The sequence below is a fragment of the Chiloscyllium punctatum genome, chromosome 39 (assembly GCF_047496795.1).
Source record: "Chiloscyllium punctatum isolate Juve2018m chromosome 39, sChiPun1.3, whole genome shotgun sequence".
NCBI lineage: Eukaryota > Metazoa > Chordata > Chondrichthyes > Orectolobiformes > Hemiscylliidae > Chiloscyllium > Chiloscyllium punctatum.
The window spans coordinates 20469779-20497166 of NC_092777.1; the positions used below are offsets into that span (position 1 = coordinate 20469779).

The 27388-nt window shown below is 41.9% G+C and overlaps 1 protein-coding gene across 2 annotated transcripts in view; it reads right to left on the minus strand.

The window, feature by feature from the left end:
- The window catches only part of gas7b (growth arrest-specific 7b), a 440079-nt gene that overhangs the window by 3779 nt on the left and 408912 nt on the right, over positions 1-27388 (minus strand). For both annotated transcript variants that reach the window (XM_072558282.1, XM_072558283.1), the window contains exons 12-13: positions 16297-16376; positions 8980-9078 (exon numbers count right to left, since the gene is read on the minus strand). In XM_072558282.1, the coding sequence (XP_072414383.1) occupies positions 8980-9078; positions 16297-16376 (179 nt within the window). The remainder of the gene's footprint in view (positions 1-8979; positions 9079-16296; positions 16377-27388) is intronic.

Here is a 27388-nt window from a genome sequence, read left to right on the forward strand (position 1 = left end):
GCAGCCCAGACTCCTCAGGCGTCCAGTATTTATCAGACTGATGCAACAGCATAGGCTTCGTTCCCCATTCCAAGTGGGGGTTATTGTCCATAGTCAGACAACGGAAGCAAAAAAAAAGATACTGTAGATATTTTCTCTAAAATACAAAATTGCTCCACCTTGCCCATCCAACATGCTAGACTGCACAGGCTTTTTGGAGACAATCCAACAGAATGGGTTGCCTCCTTCCACAATTCCCCTCGGTGATATTCACAAGTTACCAAATCTGCATTTCATCCTGAGTGTAGAATCAGGGCCCAGCAGTGAAACACCAGCTCATTCAATCATAGAGTAACCACAATCATTCTGTAATCTTCCTCACTGACTAGCTGCAGTGATCACCTTCCATTGCTTTAATGTTGAATTACTTCATTTGAGACTTTTGTTACTATTTGTTGGGGTACAGTTCTTAAAAACAGCAGACAGCAAAGGCAGCCTTTCCCTTGTATTAACTGTCAAATAAGTGGCTAACCTGAGCTATTCAATCTTCAGTGCTTTACCATAGTGATTAATTATGTCAGATCTTCTGGTAAGTCAATGGGAGCTACAACTGATGGGACAAGTATCATGTCAGTCAGAAATATGTTTAATTAATTAGGCAGTTCATTAAGTGCAACTAATCTAACATCCAAAGACTATGGAAAAGATTTTTGTTATGATACACCCAGTAGCTGATAGCAATATGCTAGGCATAAATTTGGCAATTCCATTTGGGTGATTGGGTGTGATCTATTTCCATAAAACCTTAAACAAGGGCCACAGGATGTTTATCTACAATTTAGTAAAGGGAAATCTTATCGGTAACTCAGCCTGAAATAATATTTTCTCTTGGTGTGAGAGAACAGTAGGCCCCCTAATTATTGGAAAACTTTGAAAAATTGACTCACCCAAGTATTCTCTTGAAGGATTCTACAAAGACTTGCCAACTGGGCCTCTTGGTTAAAGTCCAACTTGACTAGTTCACCATGAATCAAGGCAGTTCCAAATAACCCAAGGCCCCAGTATCGTGTGTCAACGAAGAGTGAGATGATGAGGTATAAGTCGACTATATTGGGAGTAGAAGTACACTAACTCCATAACTCTCCAGTGTCATTAAATATCCTCCACAGCAGCTTTACCCAGTATGACCTCAGACATATTGCCTCTAACTTAGCATCACCCTAGGGAGGGAAGAAGGGCAAGGGAGAGCTGGCTGAAGATGACTTGAAGGTTTTTTGAAAACAAATCCATTTAAAAGACCTACCTTTAACCATTTATTTTGCAGCAGAACTCAAGCCTTAAAGATCTGAACGTTAGGCCACACTCTCCAATAAAAAAAAAGTTCAAGAAGGCCTCCCAGTTGGTCACATTCAATCCAAGCTCCATGGCAACCATTGGTGCCCTGGGACTCAACCCCAAAATTTCAGCTTGTCACCTCAGGTGGGGTGGTAGTGACCCATAGTTTAGGAAGCCCTGCTCTATAAATCACTTAACAAGCAGATTTTTTTTCAAATGGGGTATCTCTGACTGAAAGAAAAATGCACGATTATACCATCAGCAAGATGGCAGAGTTTATACACAGGTGGACCACCTTCCCACTGGTTTAAAAACTACCCTGTTTGCTGGTAATATCCCTGCAAGATTATCTTTCCTTCGAAAATTTTTTTTTAAAAGAAGAAACAAAAAACAAATGGCTGGAGAAACTCAGCAGTTCTGATTGCATCTGTGGACAGAAAACAGAGTTAATGTTTCAGACCCAGTCACTCTTCTTCAGATCAGCAAAAAGGACCCAAGACATTTACTTTGTCTTCTCTCCACAGATCCTGCCAGACCTGTTAGTTTTTGCATTTGCAATTTTTTTTAAATAAAATGTTTTAAGTGACCTGACCAGTTTAGGTTTAAAATTTAAGACTCCTTTTGATCCTGAGGAATCAAGGAAGTAGTGTTAATGTAGCAATGACAGAGTTACTGCGAGCAATCTCCACAAGGATAATAATCCCATTGCCTTTGTTCTTTCTTGGACACTTTATCGTCAATTCCCAATGGTCTAAGACAGAATGCTGGAGATACACAGCAGTGGTGGCAGCATCTCTAGAGAGAGAAACATTGAGTCCAGTATGATTGCTTCAGAATTGAGGAAAAGTCATACCAGACTTTACACAATTTCCAGCATTTGCTGTATTTTGCTTTTTTTTAAAAATGGAAACTTTGATGCAAATGAGAGTTTATTGACTCCATGCTTCATATGTAGAACACACCAGATGGCCGCCTTCTTCAGAGACCACCATTTCCCTTCCCATGTGGTTAAAGATGCCCTCCAACACATCTCGTCCACATCCCGCACCTCTGCCCTCAGACCCCACCCCTCCAACCGTAACAAGGACAGAACGCCCCTGGTGCTCACCTTCTACCCTACCAACCTTCGCATAAACCAAATCATCCACCGACATTTCCGCCACCTCCAAACAGACCCCACTACCAGGGATATATTTCCCTCCCCACCCCTTTCCGCCTTCCGCAAAGACCGTTCCCTCCGCGACTACCTGGTCAGGTCCACACCCCCCTACGATCCACCCTCCCATCCTGGCACCTTCCCCTGCCACTGCAGGAACTGCAAAACCTGCGCCCACACCTCCTCCCTCACCTCCATCCAAGGCCCTAAAGGAGCTTTCCACATCCAAAGTTTTACCTGCACATCCACTAATATCATTTATTGTATCCGTTGCTCCCGATGCGGACTCCTCTACGTTGGGGAGACTGGACGCCTCCTAGCAGAGCACTTTAGGGAACATCTCCGGGACACCCACACCAATCAACCACACCGCCCTGTGGCCCAACATTTCAACTCCCCCTCCCACTCAGCCGAGGACATGGAGGTCCTGGGCCTCCTTCACCGCCGCTCCCTCACCACGAGACGCCTGGAGGAAGAACGCCTCATCTTCTGCCTCGGAACACTTCAAGCCCAGGGCAACAGTGTGGACTTCAACAGTTTTCTCATTTCCCCTTCCCTCACCTCACCCTAGTTCCAATCTTCCAGCTCAGCACTGTCCCCATGACTTGTTCTACCTGCCTATCTTCTTTTCCACCGATCCATTCCACCCTCCTCCCTGACCTATCACCTTCATCCCCTCCCCCACTCACCCATTGTACTCTATGCTACTTTCTCCCCACCCCCACCCTCCTCTAGCTTATCTCTCCACGTTTCAGGCTCTCTGCCTTTATTCCTGATGAAGGGCTTTTGCCCGAAACGTCGATTTTGCTGCTCCTCTGATGCTGCCTGAACTGTTGTGCTCTTCCAGCACCACTAATCCAAAAACTGCGCTTCATAGGACAAGTCACTCATAGATTTTGATTTGTTCCTTGCATGTAAAGGTCATTTTATTCAAAAAATGCAGGAGACTAAGTAGAAAGAACTTCTTCCGGCCACTTAAGAATCACAGAATCCTGACAGAGTGGAAGTAGACCATTTAGCCCATCAAATCCACACCATCCTTCCGCAGAGCATCCCACCCAGACCCATGCCCCTACCTTGTCCCTTAACCATGCATTTCCCATGGCTAACCCACCTAGCCTGCACATTTTTGGACTGTAGGAGGAAACCACACAGACACGTGGAGAACGTACAAACTCCACAAAGACTGTCACCTGAGGGTGGAATCGAACCCAGTTCCCTGATGCTGTGAGGCAACAGTGCTAACCACGGTGCCATCCATTGTAGCCAGTGACAGTCTACTGGTGCCAACACTAACTGTGCACTTTTCTGATTGAGCATGCTGTAGGTCACTAGGTTAGTCAGTAAAATAAAAATTCAGAGCAAAGGGGTAAATCGCAGGAATCCAGCTCAGGTAGGTATTTAGAAGAAGGGAGATGAATTGTGTTTCAAGAACATTAAACCATCCTTAAAAGATAGAAAAGTTAATTGACTTGATCACTTAACTGCAAGCGGTCACATAATCAGAACTTGTGATAGCTTCAACAGCACTAAAAGCAGCAGCTTGTATTGTGTACAAGTTTGTTTGATAATTACAAAGTGTGGCAAACACAATCTGTAGATAGTCATGTCTGTGAACAAGTGATGGAAACGAGCATCCTATGACAACTCTTCAGTGGCTGTCGAGGTGAATGATGCCTGTGAAGATTTCTAAACGACAGCCTTGCACATTGTCAGACTATCTCCTGAAAGTACTGCTAATGTGGAAGACATGCTTATTTTCAGGGCAAAGAAAAACTCCCTCATTATTTTGAGTACCACCTTTAGTTTACTGAGAGGAGAATGTAAATGGGGTAAGGACTCAGAGCTGATGAACACATCTTCCCTGACCATAACCATGTCTACATCAGTAACTAGCATTGCTAGTCCTCTTCAGACTTGGTTTGCTTCCATGATGAAGAAGTACCCTCACTCACTGCTAAAGTTAGTCTGGAATTCTCACTTGTTCCTCCAAGGTGGCAAAAAACATCTATTCAGCATCATACTTCAGCCAGACTATGTGAAATAAGTTGTCTACTCTTTGCAAGAGAGAATGAAAAACAAAGAGCAGCAATGTGCACATCACAGGTGAGGCCAACATTTGTTGTCCATCCCTAATTGCTTTTGAACAAAGTGTTAGACCATAAGATATAGGAATGGAAAGAAGGCCATGTGATCCATCGAGTCCTCTCCACCATTTAAATCATGGCTGATGGGCATTTCAATTCCACTTACCCGCACTCTCCCCATAGCCCTTAAATTCTTGATCTCGCAAGGAATTATCAATCTCTGCCTTGATGACACCCTTGAAGATTCTGAAAAGCTGTTGCTGGACCTTTTCACAATCAGCCACTTTGCTGTGGGTCTGGAGTCACATGTAGGTCAGACCAGGTTAGGATAGAGTGGGTTTTAATGGATTGAAGGGTTATGGAGAGTGGGCAGGATTGCTTGCTCCTGCTTGTTGTTCTTAAGTTTATATAATACAAACCCATCATCCTTGAACATTTAACTGGATTCCTGTCCAGCAGTATTACTATGATGCTACTCTGCCCCTCAAAATTCTTACACAATGTCTTGTGTGAAATCCCAACTGTATCCCAACATCCACAGGTCATACGTTCAGATGGAGGTTTGAAGTGATAACTTTCCGATACAATACTACAGAGCTTCATACATCAAATTGTTGTTCAAAAATGATGATACATTTACTAATGATCTGCAGAACGTGCACATGTCTGTCCTTATATCGGTGTCCTTCACTGAGAACGTGTCTCTGCATACAACAAAGAACACATACTCGGCTGGAATAGATTTCAGAAATCCCCTAGTTCCACAAAAAGGAAGTCAATCTTGAAACCTGAATCATAAGCATGCAGAAAGAAAATTCAAGCAGCATTTGTTTTGTATCAATCAATCAAATCACTCTTCCCTCCTCTCCCCGTCCCCATGACAAATAGAAGAGAAGTATTGGAATGCTTAGCAGTCTGATCCATTGATTGTTGAACCACATCAACAATGCTTTTTTTTTGTGGCCAGCAAAGCCTGGAATAGGACTTGAACCAGTAAATCCACAAGACATCCCAATATATATTTTAAAAAATATATTCACAGGATGAGGGAGCCAGCATTTACTGCACATCCCTAATTCCCCAAAGGACTCTTAATTCCAGATTTTTATTGACAGTCTGCCGTGGCAGGATTTGAACCAGAGTTCCTAGAAAATTACCTGATTCTCTGGTTTAACAGTCCAGCAACAATACCAATAGGCCATCGCCTCCCCTACATGTGTTAGTGAACCTCTCAAGTTAATGCTGCGCTGCACTGCACTTGTGATTCACTTTCTAATACGTTCCACCCAGATGGACACGATTCACAAAATATCACACATACTTGAAAGGCAAACTACTCACTGCTTTGTTTTATCTTGAAAAAGCTGCCAGCAGTCCAAACTAGTACAACACAGAACAGTGTGTTAATCCCTCTACAGTTACCTCTAGCACACAGAGAGCTGGGCTCGCCTCATGAGGCCACATGTACATTGAATAAAGAAAGCACAAGCAATTGAAGAGAAATATAGAGTAGGGGTGCATTGCCTGAGTAGCCACATTGTTGCTATCAACAGTTCTCACTGAAATATGCTGGAGTTGCACATTGTCAGACGCCGATTAGACGACTGGTGCTGATGACCACAGTAACTGCCTGTGGACGTACGTAGCCAGCACATCAGTTCATTCAGCCTGGAAACCTAGAATTGAGCCAATGTTCCAAAGTAGCATGCATTTATATGGCATCCAGAATAAATCACTCGTATATTACTGGACAAAATGTGCTACACAAGGAGATAATAAGACACATTACCAAACACTAGGTCAAAGAGCTAGATTTTCAGTAGTGTTTTAAAGAAAGAGAAGTAGAGGGGCCAAGCAGTTTCAGAAGGGAATTCCAGACAAGGCCAAAGCACCTGAAAACATGGCTTCCAACAGGCCTACTATTACATATCAGTAAAAGGCCCGATGAGGAGGAGTGTACAAGTTTCAGAAGGGTCATGGGGCTGCTAGAGATTACAGAGATGGGAAGGGACAAGATCATCGAGTCAGTGTATATCAGTGGCCACAGGTACAGTGGATGAAAGGGCACAGTGCAAGTTGGAATTTGGACAGTAACGTTTTGCATAAGCTCAAATTTGTTAATTTTTTTCCCCCGAGCTCAAGAGCCATTAACTGAACTGTGATGAACTTTGTCTTAAGTTTTTTAAAAATTGTGTGTGACTTCTGTCATTGATGTAGGTGCGGAGGTAGGGTGACATTTTTATCTGTGTAAAAGTACACATGACAATAAATTTCTACTCTATTCTATTCTAAGATGGGTCATTGAGAATAGCCCTTTTCACTTCAGTTCCTCTCTTGGTTCAATTTCCATAGAATCTTTACCGATAGAATGTTCTCAAGGTGTGTTGATGATAAATAATGGCTGCTGTTGGGAGATTGTCAAAAAAATTGTAGTTTGAGTAGATAAAAATTGTCTACAATTATCCTGAAAATACTTGGATACAATTTTAAGATAGGTTTTTAAAAATCTTAATTACAACAATAACATAAATTTAAAAACAAAGATGCTGAAAATTAGTACAGAAGGAGGAAGTCCTGGAATTTGCCAAAGAGAATCTTTGATTTTAATTTGTTTTGCCTGCATTCAGATAAGGCAACATCACAAACTTGGAGCAATTTGAACCTTGCTAGTAGATTAATCAGGTCAGCCATGATTATAATTCTCCTCTCGTTGGAATGAAAATCAAGAGAGGGATATAATGTGCTATTAATCCGATATTGAGAGTTAGACTAAACCCCGGAACCGATGCAACTCCCAGTGTCATGAAGTGGTCTCACCCACAATCGGCAGATGGTTAGAGTGCTCCAGCAAAGGGAATTAGGTGCAAATCCCATGTATGAGCTCTCCTGTCCATCACAGCCAGCAAACCTACAGTGTGACATACAGGAGTATTCTCGACTGCATCTAAATTGTGCTGTCCACTGAAGAATCCTGCCTGTGGGAGTGAGCAGACCCTAGGTTACGTGTAGCAGGTGGTCACTTACACAAGTTTGGCAGCTTGGAAAAGGGGTGAACATGAAAACGTCTCATCACTTGTTAAACGGCAAGGCAGTTTCAGAAAACTAACACCCAGATACAGATCCAATAACATCTATCTGTGTACGTGAAGGACTCCAGAGATTAAACTGAAGTACTACAGACAGCTTGAACACATGTAAAACAAAAACTATCCAGTTAAGGATTTGCAACCTGCTAAACTACTTGTTACTGCATACAGGAGAGGTCCCCGAGTGCAGTGAACCTGACCTCTGCTAAAAAGGCAAACAAGTTCTGCTGACCTTTTTTCAAAGCATCGCTGAGTATAAAAGCAGTCATGCACCTTTGGTAATTAATAGAGAAGGCTAATGCCTGATCTGTTCAATAGATCAAATGTTAACGAGAAATTGGGCTGACAGAAGCTTTCTCTCCAAAAACCCTTTATCGATGATGTGATAGCCACCCAGTGGACAAATAAGAGGAGTTTTCATTGTAAAAGGCTGTTGTTCTCCTTCATGCACTCTCATATTTTGGACTCCTGCCAAACCATTAAAAGGATGTGTTGCTATTGGAAACAGCTTGGGTTTTGCCAGCATCAGACCAGCAATGAGCTATTTAATTACCCAGCCACTCTGTATTACTGTCAAGATAATTAAAGATGGCAGCAAAGCAGCCAATGAGGGATGCCAATTTGAAAAATGGACAAAGAAAATAGTGAGAGCAAGGTGTGTGGGACAACTAATTTGGATAGCTTTCTCATAAACACTGCAGGAAATACATTGAATTCCTACATACATTGAATTCCTTCAGTGCTGAAAGAGGCCATTTGGCCCATTGAGCCTTCACCGACCTTCCAAAGAGTATCCCACCCAGACCAACCCTCCTACTCCATCCCCACAACCCTGCATTTACCCTGGCTAACACACCTAACCTATATATGCTTGAACACTATGTGGCAGTTTAGCCTGGCCAATCCACCTATCCCGCACATTTTTGGACTGCGGGAGGAAACGAAAGCACCCACAGGAAGCCCCTCACACAGATACGGAGAATGTGCAAACTCCACACAGACAGCTGCCCGAGCGTTGTCCCTGATGCTGTGAGGCAGCAGTGCTAAGAGCAAGATATTCTTCGAAAGATTGCATTAACTTAAGATCACACAAGGCAACAAGTGGGAGCAGATACCTTTACAGTCCTTGTAAGGAGATTGGCAATGGACATTATTATATGTTAAAAGAACTGGTCAGGTGGACCACTCAGTTTGGTGTGTTTTCATGTGACGCTATATTGCTAACACATCCTAAAATTATTTTGCTATTAGTTTGACTCCCATCTTGAGTTTCCAAGATAACCATTGACTAAGGGCAGCAGTAACCACTGGTTCCAAACAAGCAAGTTTCTCTTACACTTTGGTTGAACATGTCGGTCTCATGGCGAAGCTGTGTGTACTGACAGAGGTGCTGCCGAATCATTTCGATCCTTTCAACCTCCAGCCTCTCGAGCTCCTGCAAAGGTAAAAATGAGCAGAGATATTTACCACACACGTGCCTTAATACTTGCAAGCTTCTGAATTAATCAAATTTAACATCCATTTAAACAACAGGTTGGGCGCAAAGCTTTGAAATTCCCTTTGTTAAATTTGTGATTCTACACATTTCATTCTTTCGGATTTGGAAACTTGCACCATAATCCAGTGAAAAAAATAGTGTAGCTACTTCTAACAATAATAGGCCCATTAAAAACTTTAATTGCAGAGTTTGTCAACAATTAGTAAATAGGTTATTACACAGACCCTACAGCACAGTCTATTTGTGCCAACTGCACTACATGTTCTACACGAGCCACCTGTCTCTCTCATCTCAAAGTGCCACTGTGTGTGTGAGAGTGTGAAATCGCGAGAGAGAGTGTGATCAGAGAGTGGTGAGAGAGAGAGAATGAGAGTGTAAGTATGTGTGCTTGGAGGTGGGGGTGGGGGGGGGGGGCGGGGGGGAAAGGGAGTGTGGATGTGCAGGAGTGAGTGGTAGTGATGATCACCTGAAACCCATTTCATTATTGTGGCTGTCAGATTTTTTCAACTAAAGAACGAGCAAATAAATGCAGGGCTGTGGGAAAATCACAGGCCCAGTCTCCATGCCTTCTTTACTGCTCAAGATGATCCCATTCAACAATTTACTGACATCTCAGCGACAATGGAGTGAATTGCTCGTTTTGACACGAGAACATGGGATCAGGCTGGTTGCTTGTTAAATGTCCATTGAGTCTAGGGAGACTGAAGATTGACAGATAAACCAAAAGGACCAGCCAATTCTCATTTTTCTCCTGCCAAACAAGTAGCCGCAACATGTCTAGCTTACATCGAAATAATGTCCAAATAGCACTCGTAAAAGAGAAGCATCAGTTGAAAACTGACACTTATTTCATGACGCTTTGTATTGTGGCAACAGTGAATTTGTCATTTCAATTTTTTATTCCTCAAAAGCTCAGTGAAGTTATGCCAGGCTTTTGGGAGGTAATTGCTGACAATCTGTTCCCATAGCTAAGAATAACTAGCAGATTCTAGAAGACACAGAGCTACTTTTTACACTGTGGCAGAACAGTACTGATACTGAAAGGCCTCTTCTTCAGTACATCCCCTTGTTAAAGCACAATGCGTCAGCACAAAAATGGTAAACACGGGTTGAATTTATTACTGGTGTAGTGTTTTCCAGCTACTGCAGGATCTGCTTTCTGAGTTCACCACTTTCCTAACAGGAAACAGATGTGAAAGACACCGTTAGCTGCTCTCCTGAATGCGACAAAACAGGAACTGCCAAAAACCAGTTCAATTTAATGTAACCATGAGCTCGTATCCTAAATTTCATGGCTTTTGACTATGAATCAATCTGGATCATCAACTATCTGAATCATGGGTGGGAAGGAGAAAGCCCTAACTGGAGAGAACAGTGTAAGTTGGTCAAATTGCAGAAAAATGTTGTGCAGTCCCATTAGCCACAGTATAATGTCATAACACGTGCAAACACATTGATTAAAAAGTACTTTTAAGGGTTTTTGTGGTCATTACCCCAGGGCCCAAGGGATGCAGATTCAAATCCCACCTTCCTCAAACGTATGGTTTACATGTCCAAACAGGTTAATTAAAACTAATTTACTATTGGATCTGTGTGTGACATTGTAACTCAGGCAGAAATGCAGTTAATATATCGATACCCTCTGAACATTCCCACCAGGGTGGCACGGTGGCTCAGTGGTTAGCCCTGTGCCAGGGACCAAGGTTGGATTCCAGCCTCTGGTGACTGTCTGCGTCGAGTTTGCACATTCTCCCTGTGTCTGCATGGGTTTGTTTCCTCCAGGTGCTCCAGTTTCCTCCCACAATCCAAAGATGTGCAGGTTCAGGCGACTTGGCCGTGCTAAATTGCCAATAGCGATAGGTGCTTTCGTAGGGAGTAGGGGAATGGGTCTGGGTGGGTTACTCTTCGGAGGTTCGGTGTGGAATTGTTGGGCCAAAGGGCATGTTTCCACACTCTAGGGAACCTGATCTAAACCTGAAGTAAAACATCTTGAAATTTTACTAATCTAAGGAGCATAGCAACCAGTTTGTATAATTCATAAGACTAAAAGAAAGGGATTATCTACTTATTAAGTGTTCTTGGTTAAGAACTCCTTTGCTCTTCTTCAGAATAGTGCATGGGATCTTCCACGTCAGCCCAAGATGAAGTTGCTATAGTCCCAGAGAACCATTGGATTGCTGTTGCATTAGAGAGAGGTGATTGATGGTGGCTTAACCAGAGGGTCGTCATGTCTCAAGCTAGGGGAGAGGTTGAGAAGGAGTAGGAACTTATTCTGGTGTAAGTTCCCACAAAAGCCTAGGGGCACTGTCGGTGTGGAGTTTGCGCATTCTCCCCATGCCTGCGTGGGTTTCCTCCGGGTGCTTTGGTTTCCTCCCACAGTGCAAAGATATGCAGGTCAGGTGAATTGGCCAGGCTAAATTGCCCACAGTGTTAGGTGCATTAGTCAGGGGTAAATATAGTGTAGGGGAATGGGTCTGGGTGGGTTACTCTTCAGAGGTTCGGTGTGGACTTGTTGGGCCAAAAGGCCTGTTTCCATACTGTACGGAATCTAATCATGAAAGTCAGATGATAGCATTAAGTACAACCACCTTTCATAGGGCATGTTTACCTTGGTGGGCCAGTACAGGAACATTGACTGCCTCTGAAAGCTGGAGTACAATCCTGTGCTTTTTAAAAAATGTATTCATGGAATGACGGCATCACTGGGTAGGCCAGCATTTATTGCTTTTCCCCAATTGCCCAGAGGGCAGTTAACGGACATGTAGGCCAGACCAGGTAAGACAGGCAGTTACCTTCCCCAAAAGGACATTAGTGAACCAGATGGTTTTTTTTCAACAACTGATTCACGGTCATTAAACTCTTAATTCCAGCTTTTCATTGAATTTAAATTCCACCATCTGCCATGGCAGGATTTGAAACCAGGTGCCCTGAACTTTACAAGATTCACAAGCGCTTGCTTTATCTCAGACTGGTAGAATGTGTGTGGAATGGTTGAGGTGTGGTTCAGGAGCCATGGTTCAGGAATGTGCTAGGGTGTTGGAGGTTGGAATTGCACTTCAGGATCATGAGGAATCCCAGGAAATTCAATCTACTGACAGACAATTCGCCTGCATCTGGAGCTCTTCACAAAAGCCCTTAAAGTCTGAGATTTCAAAGCCTCAACTGAGCTTAATAGTTACCCAAGAAAAAAATTTAGAGAAACAAAAACGTACTTGAATATCCAAACTGCAGTCTCACCATGAACCAATCACTCCCCTCACCCTGGCTTGACAGAATCACCCTTCCCTAACCAACACTCAACCTGATTGTTTGTGCTGGTGGATTTTGCAAGTGACCAATCTGACCTGTGACTATCAGAATCAACACCCCCACACTCAGCCTGACTCAACCTGACTTCACTGGACTCAACACCTACTGCCTGACACACCCTGGTCATTGGACCCAATATCTTCCTTCTCCAGCCCACTAACTCCCTACCCCAGACTTCACCCCCACCTCTACACACACCTTTCAACATGTTCTGCCAAAGTGCCTTTGAGGCCTTGAATTTCTGAAGTATGGCAGCGAGTGTCCTTGAAAAAGGGACATGTTTTGACCTCAAAACACTCTATGCACTGGGCAGATTTCTCCCAGTGCTTCAGTTTCCTCCCACAATCCAAGATGTGCATTTCAGGTGAATTGGCCATGCTAAATTGCCAATAGTGATAGGTGCATTCTTAGGGAGTAGGGGAATGGGTCTGGGTGGGTTACTCTCTGGAGGTTCGGTGTGGACTTGTTGGGCCAAAGGGCCTGTTTCCACACTGTAGGGGATCTAATCTAATCTAAATCTGAAGTAAAACAGCTTGATATGTTACTAATATAAAGAGCATAGCAACCAGTTTGTATAATCCAGGAGATTAAAAGAAAGGGATTATCTGTTTATTAATTGTTCTTGGTTAAGAACTCCTTTGCTCGTTTTCAGAATAGTGTATGGGATCGTCTATGTCAGCTCAAGGTAAAGTTGCGATAGTTCCAGAGAACCATAGGGTTGCTGTCTTAGTTGAGAGAGAGAGAGAGAGAGAGAGAGAGGTGATTGGTGGTGGCTTAACTAGAGGGTCATCATGTCTCAAGCTAGGGGAGAGGTTGAGAAGGAGAGTCCTTCATAGTAAACTCAGTCAGTACACAAATTAAAGTTATACTGTAGGCATTATTCTATATTGCATCCAGCTAACTGAGCTGACCAATCCCCAGCAGACCAGCTCTCAGTGTAGCACTCATTGATTCAAATCAGATATCCTGTTGAGCTCAAACTGCTTTCGATCAGCAGTTAGCGTTTTAGGTTGGTAGGTTTATGAATTCTCAGGAAAATATATTCAGTAAAGGATGTTGCACAGTGACTCAGTAAATAACACATCATCTGATTAAATACCATGACTCACAGGTTCAAAATGAAGGAGTCAGGAATAAGAAAGGAAGTCAGTGGAAAACTGTCATCCAAAGTGCAACAGAGCTCTGGTGTAAGTTCCCACAAAAGCCATGAAAGCTCACAGTACACATGGACTGAAGGGTCATTTGGTACTTCTGGAGAAAAAGGGTTGAGGGATTTCTTTGTTAAAGTATTTTTGTTCAATTAGCACATACTTGGAAATAACGCTTGCATTATTTGAAGTTAATCTTCAGCTCTTTGCTCATTACAGTGTAGTCCCTTTCATCAAGTCCCATTTTTGTCATGATAATTATTGCTTCCCCCCACAGGCTACAATCTACATTTGCTGTGAAGGTTATACTCCACCACCATGTAACCATGATGCTACTCCATCCAGGGAGGAGGCTCTTCATGCCCTTTCAGTATCCAATATTCACAGATACCTACAGGCAGTATAGAAATTAATCATAGAATTCCTGCAGTGTGGAAGCAGGCCATTCGGCTCTACAATGACCCTCTGAAGAGAATTCACAAGGACCCAAGCCCCTACCCTATCCCTATACCATGCATTTCCCATGACTAATCCACCTGGCCTAAATATCCATGGACACCATAGGCAATTTAGCATGGGCACTCCACCTAACCTGCACATCTTGACTGTGGGAAGAAACCCACGCAGACTCTGGGAGAATGTTCAAACTCCACACAGACAGGCACTCAAGGCTGGGAGTGAACCCAAGTCCTTGACATTGTGAGATAGTAGTGCTAACCACTGAGCCACTGTGCCACCCCATGTATTGAAAAGAAATGGAAACCCATGGTCTCAACACCAACTGAGTGCCCAAGCAGATTTTTGCCATGAATTATTTGATACTATTTAAGAATAAATGCTCTCCCTCTTTAGACAGAGGAGAATTTTGTCTTTATGGGTTGTTAGTGTATGGAATAGAGATTCTCACAGATGGGAGAGATTGGATCATTGATCTTATTTGAGACAGAGTTAGAGAGATTTTTGATAGACAAGGGAGTCTAGGGGTACAAGTCTCAGATAGAAAAATGGAACTGTGATCACAACTAATCTTACTGAATGGTGGACCAGTCTCCAAAGAGACAGATATCCAATAATCCTATCATTTTGTCATCTATTAAGCAAAGCCATAGAGAGTCAGAGTCATAAAGCACGAAAACAGACTATGGTCCAGCCAGTCCCCCAAACAATGTCAGCTGCTGGAAGCTACCATCATATCTCAAAAGAAATGTCATGTTTAATTGTGTCATTTTACACCACCAGACAATCAGTTTTAATGTCAGGTTTAGTGGCATATTTACTTTATTGTATTGCACTGTGGCTGATGATCAGGGAAACAAGTTAACTGCAAGACTATTACTGGTTGTGCAAGACCCAGGTTTCAGGAACTGCACTCTATCTGTGTATTCACAGCATAAATTACAGCAGAAGACAAAGGTCCCATGATTTACAATTCCTAATAATCTATAAGGGTAGCTGATGAAAATGTAAGATCTCAGAGGAATGATGAGATCAATTTACCTTAGTGAATTAAAGTCCAACTCAGTGACAGAAGATCATGGAGATAATTCTGCACTAACACATATATGGTATGCTCCACAGGGAAACATGAATCTGCCTGGCTGATCACAGACCTGACATTCCTGCTTAACAGTTGCAGAACTCCTGCCTCAGAACCGATTGGGAGTTCAAGTCCTGCTTTTGGACTTGGTACGGCCAACTCTCCCCTTTAAGAAATGCTGCATCATCAGAGGCTTTTCAAATTAACTCTGATGCTGAGGTCCAACCTGCTTTGACTAGGCTAATGTAGATAAGACCATTGCATTATATTTTTTTTTAAAAAAAGGAAGTTCCATGTTTAACCAACATTGCCAGAAACATTTATTAGTCATGTGTCATTTGTGGCACATTTGTAGCTTGCAGTTCACAAAATGGCTGCTGTGTTTAGATATATAAAAATAGTGCTTCTAAAATGCTTCTTTCATCATTAAGTATATGGAATGTCCTGCATGAGGGAGTGTCCTGGGCTGTGGTTGAAAGCAGATGCTTCATGTTACAGGATTTTCACTAATCTGGCTGCAGAGTGACATTTGACGAGGTCTAAATCAATAGTGCCATCTCAGCTTATGAGATTCAGGTGCATAAATAGAGGAAAAATGGACTGTAGCTTCTGCCTGCACTTTGGTTTGGTCTTCATTAACCCTTGCCTCAGCTTCTCTCTTATGGGCATAAGCTCCTTGCTAAACCACTTAAGTGACCAATACTCAAAATCTAGAAAGTGCTAATCAGTCTGCAGAACCAACCCTGATCACTCACCTCACGTAGCATCCACATATGCACACATTGAACTGAAATGAAAATGGTGGTCATCAACAAAACCAGGAGGTCAAGTTATTGTTAAAAAAAATCACCCCAGGTAGGAAGGGAAAACCATGGAAAATTGTTTGCCTCACTTGTGATTTACTAGAAACTCAATAAACTAGCAACTATCTGAAACTGGTTTCTTATTATCTATACATAAACCAACATTTATTTGGATGACCCTGGAGAGTAACATGTTAGCGTACAGGACATTTTCTCAGTGGAGAGCCAACACCAGGCTGATTCTTCATGAGACAGGGAAGGAATGCTCCCTCCCACTCTGAGCAAATCCCTAGCCATTTCAACTGCTCTGCCACAACAAGGAAAATGCTCTATAGAAATGTTTATGCCCATTACTCACCAGAGTTGTTGTGACCATCTCCTCGAACCATTTGGATTGGGTTTGATTGTAGAGGTCTACACAGCGTGTCAGGTCATCACCTATAATGACAGATAGCATGTCATAAAAGTTGAGTTATATGAACAACATAACTTCAGAGTGGTGGTTCATGACAGTGAAACACAATCGTTAACCAGCTCTGTTTTAATCATTTGGGCCCATTAGCACAATTATATACACGTGCACTATTCCAAATTGGGTATTGGTTTGGATTTTGCTCAATACCAACTACATACAGTGTTTTGAAACATCTCAGAGTTCCAAACCCTGACCCATACCAGACTCAATATTAATTGTTTCTCTTAACCAATGTGGAGTTTCTGCAGGATTTTCTGCTTCCAAGGAATTTCAAAAGGAATATTATCAGGCAAAATGTAACACCAATACACCCAAGGATTAATTAAGGACAGATACTTGGTTGGAGAAGTAGGTTACATTATAGTGTCTTTAAAGGAGTCGGAGGGGTTTGGAGAAGGAGACCCATTGCTTAAGGCTGAGGCAGCGAAAGTCAATGCTGCTAACAGTGGAGTATTTAGAATAAAGAGCCAAAATTTGAGAGGCATAAAATAATTTCTAATGACTGTAGGGGTGGTGGAAATCACAGTGGTAGGGTGGAACATGGCCAAGGGAAGATTTGAAAATAAGAGAAAGAATTTTAATATTGAGACGTTCCTTAACTAGGAACCAATGTCGATCAGCAAATACAAGATTTGACTGTGTGATGTGAGCAGCAGTGTGATGAGCTCATGTTTAAATATGTTGGAAGATGAAGGGGAGTGTTGGGAGGACGAGAGCATCTGAAGCAGGAGTGGAAATCGAGTGCTGCTGGGCTGGACAGATGTGGTCAAAAATCACACAAAAGTTGTGATCAGGCAGGTTCCACCTCAGAAAGTAGCAAGGGAAAAATGCAAGAGATGGATCTGGTGTTCAGGAACTGGAATTCATGGGAATAACTAAAGAAAAATCTAATTCTTAATCGGTAGAAATTTCCACACATTCAGTACTGAATAAAAAAAAGAGTCTGAAGGATGTAATAGTATTGTCTGACTCAATGCATCAAACTGTAAGAAACAAATAGAATCCGAGTCAGAAGATTTTACAGTGGCTTGTTATAATAGATCTCGGAGTTAGAGCCTTGTTCAATCTGGATAGGTAACAGCAAGGATAATCTTGTACAAATGCAAAGTTTATTGCACTGAGTGCAGTTAACAACAGCTGGACTTTTAAACACTTGCATCTCCACAAAGTGATAGTGCTAGGACAGAGAGGTTTAGGATTTAAGAGCAAAGGAAGGCCATTTGGCCCTTCAAGCTTACCTTGCCATTGAATAACAGCTTGTGGTTATGATCACAAATACAGACATTTAACTTACCCATATCCATTTTACAGACTCTTTACCTCTTCCTGAGGGTTTACTTTCTTACCTAGCTTGGTATCAATAGCAAATTTTGTTACTGTATGCTTGGGCCCCTTCATCCAAGTACTGTAATTGAAGTGTGAAGAGCTGTGACCCCAGTACTGATCCCTGGGACACTCATCTCATTACAGATTGCCTGCTGAAAAAAACACCAACATAACCCTCTGTCCTGCTTTCTTTTAACTAATGGATCCTTTATCCATGCTAATTTGTAACCACCACCCACACCAAGTGCTCTCGTCTTGTGCGGTAACCTTTGATGTGGCATCTTATCAAATCCATGACACCACATGGTGTCTCCCCTTGCTCATTACTTCCTCAAAAAAACTCTGGTAAGTTAGTGAAATATGATTTTCCTTTCACAAAGCCATGTTGAATCAGCCTGATCAAATTATGACTTTCAAAGTATTTGTTATTTCTTGCTTGAATTTGAGATTTTGCAAACTAAATATTGGAGACCCAAGCACACCATACAAATAATTATATTGAAAATGCTATAAGAATACCCTAAAAAACCTTTAATTAGCATCACCATGTGTTACTGAGTGTGTTATATTGGGGTGCAGTGGTAGAATTTCCATGTTTTTGACAGTTATGCTGTGTAAACCCCCCGCCTCTCTGTAGACTGTACTATCTGCTTCTTAAGCTCTGATAACTGGGGTGATAGGGCGATGACCTCTGCAGTTGTACCAAACTTAAATTCAACAGCCATCATTATAAACAAGTCTTGTGCATCTCGGATCATTACGATCACCAGTTTCCTCTATAAATATCTTGGTTATCTATTCCAAAGGAGATTCTGTTCCATATTAAGTTCTTTTCATGTGTAACCTCAGTTTTCAGTATATCTGCGCATTTTGTTCAATTTTGAGACAATGTTCTACCTGACCAAGTCTTGAATTTCCAGTCTTGTATTCTGGATGATCCATCTCGGACCTTGAATCTGCTACAAAGAATGGCACATTTTTTTCCATTTCTTCCCGGTGCTCTCATTGGCATCACAAGAATGTTTACAGTCAATTGTTCCTTAAGCTTTTATTCTTATACTTGAATATCTTCTTAAATGTTGAGATTATCTTCTTACTGCTTCCACAGCTGCTGCTGTCTCTCTCTTTCTGTTGGTAACCACACTTCAATTGCTGATTAATTGTATCTTCTCAAAGCAGAAATGCTCTTAAAGTAGTCAATTCAATTGTGCTTTGCTTTTGTCTCCCCTGGATCTTTTGCAATTTCTGTCCTTGGGGGTGGGGTCAGATTTGTATTGTGGAAACTATGTTATATCTTTCCAGATTATATCCTACTGTTGGTACTATGTGACATTTGCCACCTCTGCCAGGATGTGGTATTGTGTAAAGGTTGTCGAGCGAGTTCACTGCTACCAATCCTGTGTGCCTTTGCTTTGTCCTAGGCCCACTTAGTGCTCACTGATGGAAGATCCTTTACCATAGAATATCGATAACAGGAGCACCTAGTTAGTAAAATGATAGCATTCAGTACAACCATCTTTGGTCGGGCATGTTTACCTTGGTGGGCCAGTATAGGAACATTAACTGCCTCTGAAAGCTGGAGTAGAATCCTCTTTTTAAAAAAATTCATTCATGGAATGAGGGCATCACTGGCTAGGCCAACATTTATTGTTTTTTCTCAATTGCCCAGAGGGCAGTTAAGAGTCATGTAGGCCAGATCAGGTAAGGTAGGCAGTTACCTTCCGCAAAAGGACATTAGTGAACCAAATGGGTTCACGGTCATCGTTAGACTCTTAATTCCAGCTTTTCATTGAATTTAAATTCCACCATCTGCCATGGCAGGATTTCAAACCAGGTGCCCAGAACTTTACTTGGGTCTGTGGATTAACAATCCAGTGATAATGCCACTTGGCCAGTGCCTCCACAACAAATTGCACATGACATCAGTAGGATAGGTAGAGCCATGTAACGCAAACATCAACCACTTTAAAACCATTACAAAGTCCCCTTGAAGCTAATATTTGTTCAAGATCTCACATGAGCACCCTCAGAAGGATTCACAAACCCTTGCTTTGTCTCATATTCGTAGAATGTATGTAGAATGGTTGAGGAGTGGTTCAGGAACCATGGTTCAGGAATGTGCTGGGGTGTTGGAGGTTGGAATTGCATTTCAGGATCGTGAGGAATCCCAGGAAATTCACTTTTCTGCCAGGCAATTCTCCTGTATCTGGAACTCTCCAAAAAGCCCTTAAAAGTCAGAGATTAAGGCCCCAACTGAGCTTAATAGTTACATGGAAAACTTAGAGAAACAAAAACTTACTTGAATACCCAACCTGCAGTCTCACCACGAACCAATCACTCCCCACTATTGACCCTCACCCTGGCTAGACCCAGAATCACCCTTCCCTAACCAACATTCAACCTGATTGTTTGTGCTGGTGGATTTTACAAGTGACCAATCTGACCTGTCACTACCAGAATCAACACCCCCACACTCAGCCTGATTCAACCTGACCTCACTGGACTCAACACCTACTGCCTGACACACCCTGGTCATTGGACCCAATATCTCCCTTCTCCAACCCACTAACTCCCTACCCCAGACTTCACCCCCACCCCCACTTCTACACACACCTTTCAACATGTTCTGCCAAAGTTCCTTTGAGGCCTTGAATTCCTGAAGTATGGCAGTGAGTGTCCTTGCAAAAGGCACATGTTTTGACCTCAAACACTATTTGTGCACTGGGCAGATTTCTCCCCAGTTTTCTCCGACAGACACATTCAGGACAGGCTAGATTGCTAACCATTGCTGGACAAAATCTGCATCAGCTAAGTAAGTAATTTTAAAGGTCTATTGTCAGTTGAATCTGTTGCAACAATAATCAGTCTATCTGGAATTATATGATTTTAACAATCATTGGAGGGGAAAAAAAGACAATATTCATTGCAAAAGTAACATGGTAATGCATCAGATGAACAAATACTATTTCTACAGATGTGTTGTCAATTCTCGAGGATAGAAAGGTCTCTCAGTAAACAAAGTGAAGTTATACCACTCACAAAAGGGTTAAATCATCAGCTCTGAACACAGAAGGAAGCAACATGACAGCACCCTCTTTCACGTTCCTCATTTTTGTTGTGAGCACATTGATTAATGCAATCATGACAATTTGTGTGCACAGCAATTGTTACAGTAATGTCATTTTTAAGTCTTGTGCTTGAACCAGGATAAAGTGATGACATGTTGATGTTCTGATCAGAACACAAAAGAAAACAACTTTTCTGTTTGTAAGTACTAGGTGTGGTAGCTTCTTAAAGTTATTTAATAACGTTCCATTCAACCACGACCATGAAGACTCTGCAATACTTCTGAAGCATCCATTTGATTTTGTTTCATGTTATTTGCTTGTAACTGGAAGCCTGTTGACTTTTGTCTGATTTTTTTTCACCCGGCAAAACAGTAAGTCTGCCAAGATCAACACACTGCAGAAAGGGTTCAAACCCCTTTGCAGTCTGGGTCTGATCTGATGTAGAGTGTTTATGTATATGTTCCAAATTTCTGTACTCAGTATGGCAAGGCTCAACATTACAAATAATTTGTCTATTTTACTTTTCTATAATTGTCACAAGGGAGAATGATGCCGCCCTACATCCACATGTCCAGTGGCATGATCAGACTCAGTACACGGTGTGTGTGTGTTTTGGACACACTTTGTTCCATTATGCATTGCTACACTCACTGCATACCGTTCCTTACCCCAGTTTAACCAGATTTGTGACATTTCGGCTGCTGGAGTGTTCCCAGAATCATGTGCGATCCTTTGAGAACTTTTGGCTTGGTCAGAACTTGGAAAGAACTCTTAAAATCTCAAGTTGAAGTAGTCTACAGTTATCAAATATATGCATTGTTGCACCACCTTGGTCAGATTGAGATGACCTGTACATTCCACTTTTCAAAGAAATCACAGCTGATCTGCGAACTAATGCAAGTTTCTCACCATTATTCCATGTTCTTTGTCATAAGGCTATCAATCTCAGATTTAAAATTAAAAATACTTGTAGAAGACTGTTCCAAACTTCTGCAAAAATCTAACATATTTAAAAAGTGTTTCCTAATTGCATTCCTGACTGGCTTTAATTTTCAAACATTCCCCCAAATTTGAGACCTTAGTGAGGCTACTTTTGGAGTACTTTGTACAGTCCTGGTCACCCTGCCAATAAGAAGGATACTATTAAATTGGAGATGGTTCAGATGAGGATATTACTGGCACTGGAGGGTTTGAGCTATAAGGAAAGGCTAGGACTTTTCGCACTGGACCGTAGAATGTTGAAGAGTGGTTTATAAAATCATGAGGGGCATAGATGCAATCTTTCCCCTAGGGTGGAGGAGTTCAAACTAACAGGTATATTTTAAGGTGAGAGAGAAAAAAAAGATTTAAAAGGGACCCAAGGGGCAATATTTTCATACCGAAGGTTGTTTAACTGTGGAACGAATTGCCAGAGGAAACGGCAGATCCAGGTACAGTTACAACATTTAAAAGACATTTGGGCAGGTACATGAATAGAGAAAGGTTTAGGGGGATACAGGCCAAACGTAGGTTAAAGGGACTAGTTTAGTTTGGGAAATTGGTCAGCATGGACAAGTTGGACCAAAGAGTCTGTTTCCATTTTGTGTGACTCTGTGCTAACAAACAGAAATAAATTATCTTTTTTTGCCTTTTCATTTTCCCCTCACCACCTTGAAAATATTGACTGAATCACCACTTTATCTACCAGACTCCACAGAATATAAAGGTAGTTTATGCAGACTTCCTCATAGTTTAACCCTTACAGGGTCCAGGTATCATTCTGGTGAACATATGCTGTACTTCCTTCAGGCTAGTATATCCTTCTAAAGGTACCATGGCCAGCACTGAACATAATACACCATGGAGCTGCCAGTCTCCTATTTCCCCGTTGTATTATCAGCTGGCAGAGTTCTCTGGGGAAGCGCCTGAGATTCAACTCAGATTCCAATAATCAGAAGACAAACAAAGCAGCATTGAGTCTGTTGGTCCCAGGTCAAAGTCGAAGAGCCAAACACCTACAAGAATCTGATCCTGTTGGTTATGAAGGTCATGATTGTAGGTGACCTTCATCCTTAACCACAACAGAGAACACAGCATCAAGAGATCACCCCACGTTATGGAAGTTGTGACAATGAGTACTCTCTTGGACATTCCTCTACCTCATGAGGCCTTAAAGTGTGGCAGGGAAAGCTAGAATAAGGGATGAGGTGGTGAACATTTCTCAAGAACACTACTCTGGATACCCAGCAGTCATTGAACTATAATCCTAGGCCTCCTATTCAAGGGCCCCAACTGGAGACATACATCTACCTTTTCAGAAGGCCACATCACCTCCATGCAACCAGACCATAAAGATATAGCAGCAGAATTCAGTCATTCAGCCCATCAAGTCTGCTCCGCCATTTAATCATGGCTGTTATGTTTCTCTCACCCCATTCTCCTGCCTTCTCTCCATTACCCTTACTGATCAAGGATCTCGGTCTTAAATATGCTCAATGACTTGGCTTAACAAATTATCTGTAATAAACCTACTCAGGCAAGTTAGATATTGAATTACAAAGTAGAGACACCACCGTTACATGAGAAAGTTACAAGTAATACTGTGTTCTGCAACCTGCCTCACTCGGTGTCTCTGTTAGGCTGAGGTTGCTATGAACTCAACAGCACAGAGAACTTAACAACAGCCCCAGCCTCAGTGGTCTTGTCTGGGAGGGGTTGGGTCTCTTACCCCATCCTAAACACGGTCATAAGCAACTCTATGGTTTCACTGTCCCATCAGAGTTTGAGGCCGGTCTGAAATAAGCAGCTTTTCTGATTTCTGCAATTTGAAAAGCAAGAGAACTCGATTTATTGGGGTTTTTTTGGTGAACTGTGAAGTGCCTTAGGAAATACAAAGCGGTGCTCAAAAAACAACAAAAAAAAAGTGTTGTTCAGTATTGTGACTCAGTATTTTTACTTGTGTTTGGATTCTGTTGAAGAATTATCTACGTTAACACGTGTCTGTCAGTCTTACAGATGATACCCTGTATTTCATTCTGTTTCTATTTTCCTTGCAGATTTCCAGGAACCTATTTCTTACCTCAAAAAGCCATTCAAGTTCCAAGCACAAAAGACAACCAGTCAGACCATTGTGCCTCTTTGAAAGAGCTTTCCAATTAGTCCCATTTTTCTGTCTTGCCAATCATTCGGGAGGTTTTTCCTTTAATCAGATGTTCAATTCTCTTTGAAAGCTATGATTGAATTTCCTTCTACTGCCCATTCCATCAATGCTTCAAGTCACAACAACCTGCTGTGTAAAGAAATTGCTAATCTTACTCTCAGGCTCTTTTGCCAATTTTTCTAACCCTCTGTCCCCTGGCTACCAGCCCTCCCACATGCAGAAACTGTTTTGTCACTTATCCAAACTCTGCCTAACTTTATTCAAATCTTTGTTCCAAGGAGGATAATCCCAGGTTTTCTCTACTAAATAAAGCCCTTCATCCCTGGTGTCACTCTGGCAAACCTTATCAACACACTTAGAGTGCCTTAACAAAAATTAGACCAAACCATTTTGAAGACACATATATTAACATGTCCACAAGATGGGTTGAAAGACAATAGAACCATAGCTACCCTTTGAAATGTACAGGATGTGACTTGTGGCATCTGTCATGGGGTGCTGTACTGGGGTCTTAGTATTTTATAATATTCATAATTGACTGGGGTCAAGGATCATAAACTCTCATATATATACAGTTTGTTGATAGCACCAAGTTAGTTGGGAGGGTAAAGAGTGAAGGTGGGAGCATGAAGTTGTAATGGGATATTGATTGATTTCATGGTCAAACTCGGTCAGCAGGAGTTCACTGGGGCAAAGTCTGAGGACGTTCACTGTGGACTTAAGACAGATTCACGTGTTGACTCTGGCCAATTCTGCCTTTATTTTCGATGTGCCCATATTTTCTGTTAGATTCAACCATTTTCTTTCCACTGATGTCATACCAGTTTACTTCTATTTTTGCCAACAGTGAATGTTGTGTGCATTCAGATAGAATACCATTTCATTGATGTTAGTCATTGTTTTCACAACCACTTGCCTTTCTTCGCGGGTGGAGACTTCAATTTGTAGACTTTGTTCCTTCTTGCCTCATTTTACTTATCAATTTCCTTTATGCTACCAAACTGTAATACCTCATCCTCTCCTCTTAATTCATCCATCTGCCCTCACTTGATCCCTGATTTAGTTTAAAGCCCTCTCTAGTTATGAGCAGCACACCATAATACCCCTTCAAGTGAAGAACATCTTAATGGTAAGTTCCCTTTGCTGGCACAAAATCTATTTCTCCCAGACAAACCTCTGAGCCAGATATTTAACTCTGACTCTTTACCTTACAGAAATTTCTTTATGGTTCAGGTAATAGTCCCGAGATTGTGATTTTTGAGTTCTGCTTTTTCATTAGCCCGAATTGCCTATGCTGTTTGAACAGAACCTCCTGCCTGTCCCCAATGGAAAAAGCTGATCAGCTGGCAATGGGTCAATCCCAAAATACTGAAAAAAATTCAATTTTGGTGCTTTTGTTCAAGATGGCTGAAATTCAAAAAGGATTGAAATGAGCTACAGTCACAAAATTCAGGTTAGGTTCCCGTTTATAGAACCTCAGGAAACATGACTAATTTAACACCATCCCTGCATCTGCTTTAATGGGCCGATCTCCTGGCAGACAGTCGTTAGAGTACAAGTAACAACATATGGGGAAAGATAAAATCATGGACAAAAATGCAGCTCAGATTCACTAGGAGGATAATGGGAAGGGTTAAGTCAGAGAGGTTGGACAGTGTGAGCTTATATTGCCTTGGGTATAAAAGATTAGAGTGTGACTTAATTGAGGTGATTAAGATGATTGAAAGATCAGATCTCATGAATACAGTCGAATGATTTCTGAAGAGTTTAAAATTGAAACTAAGCTGTTCAGTGGTGCTATCACAGAAGGGATTGGGTAATTCTTGAATTTTCTGCCCAAAAAAGTGTTTGAGCCTAGTTCAAAGCAAAATTTAAAAACAATTATTGGAATGTTATAGGAAAAGGCATAAAGGAAAATGAAAATCAAGGTGGATGGATGGAATTAAGATACAGAAATAATGATCTAATTAAATGGTGGAATATATGAAGCTCAATGTCCTTTTTCTGCTCTTTTGCTTTAAGTCATTAGCATTTCCATTTGAAGACTATAGTTTCGCCATGATTGGCATTTTGAAAGAACCAGGTTCCTTTTGGTTACAAGTGACCGTGAAGTTTGAGTTTAAGTTCTTAAAATCATTAGCAGTTACTATAAGTTGATGTTGTAGAGAGAACAAGTTTGCTGACATGTTTAAAAAAAGATATATCCAACCACACATTTTTGTGCGTATTTTTGTCCATGATTTTATCTTTCTCCATCTGTTGTTACTTGTACTCTAATGACTGCATGTCAGGAGATCAGCCCATTAAAGCAGATGCAGGGATGGCGTTAAATTACAGTCAAACGCATGCGCCGAGTGCAGCATATGTAATATCGGCCAAAAAAAAAAGCAGCCATTCTGAACGGTTTTATTTACATTGGCCTGATCCACGTCCAGTTACTGCAACGTTTTTCTCTGAAACAGCATCAGGGGAATTTTTTTTGCCTTCGATTGTAATTCACAACAGCTGCAAACTTTCACCAAGAGTGGAAACATTGTCCTCAAAATATATAGTCATTGAAAATGGAAAGGAAGCAAAATAATCTTCTTTAAAAATTGGGATGTTGCTTTGTGAATACAGATGTTTAAAATTCCCAGCTTCCCACACTCATTCTGACAAAAGCCAAAAGTGTAACCACAGCTTAGAGCGCCGTTTCCAGGGATTATTGTGAGTCACTCTCCTCTGTTGCCTGGTGTTATTCATAAAACTGGCAATGAACCTTAATGCAAAACCTCTTTTTACTAAGACCATGGGCCAAACAACAGAACTTTTCAGGGAATCTTGCGCCATAGAATCCCGCCATAGAATACAGTTGGAAGCAGGCCATTTGGCCTATCAATTCCACACTGATCCTCCCCGCTACCCTGTCCCTGTAACCCTGCGTCCCCCATGGCTAATCCACCTAACGGATGGGCAATTTAGCATGACCAGTCCACCTAACTGTGCATTTTGGACTGTGGGAGGAAACCAGAGGAAATCATGCAGACATGGGGAGAATGTGCAAACTCCACACAGATGGTCGCCCGAGGGTGGAATCAAACCAGTGTCCCTGGCACTGTTAGGTAGTAGTGCCAACCACTAAGCCACCATGTTGATGCATGGATCCAGTGAGAGCACACTTTATTCATGCTGTAGGGTGGTCTTCAGAGGAACCAGAGAAACACTGAATTAGTTTGATTGCATTTAACAGAAAAGGTAACTGTCATTGCATCACCCCATCCACAATCCCCAAATCCTCCTTTCCAGATCTCTTCTCAGCAACCGGTTCAGAGATGTTGTCATTACACACTTCTGGAGCCGCCTGGTTGAGGGCCACTGCGTCATAACAGCCCTATCAAAAGCCTATCAAGCCTGTACTTCCAAGGGGTCTCCCATTCTAACCAGGCCCAAGTCTGCTTTGCTT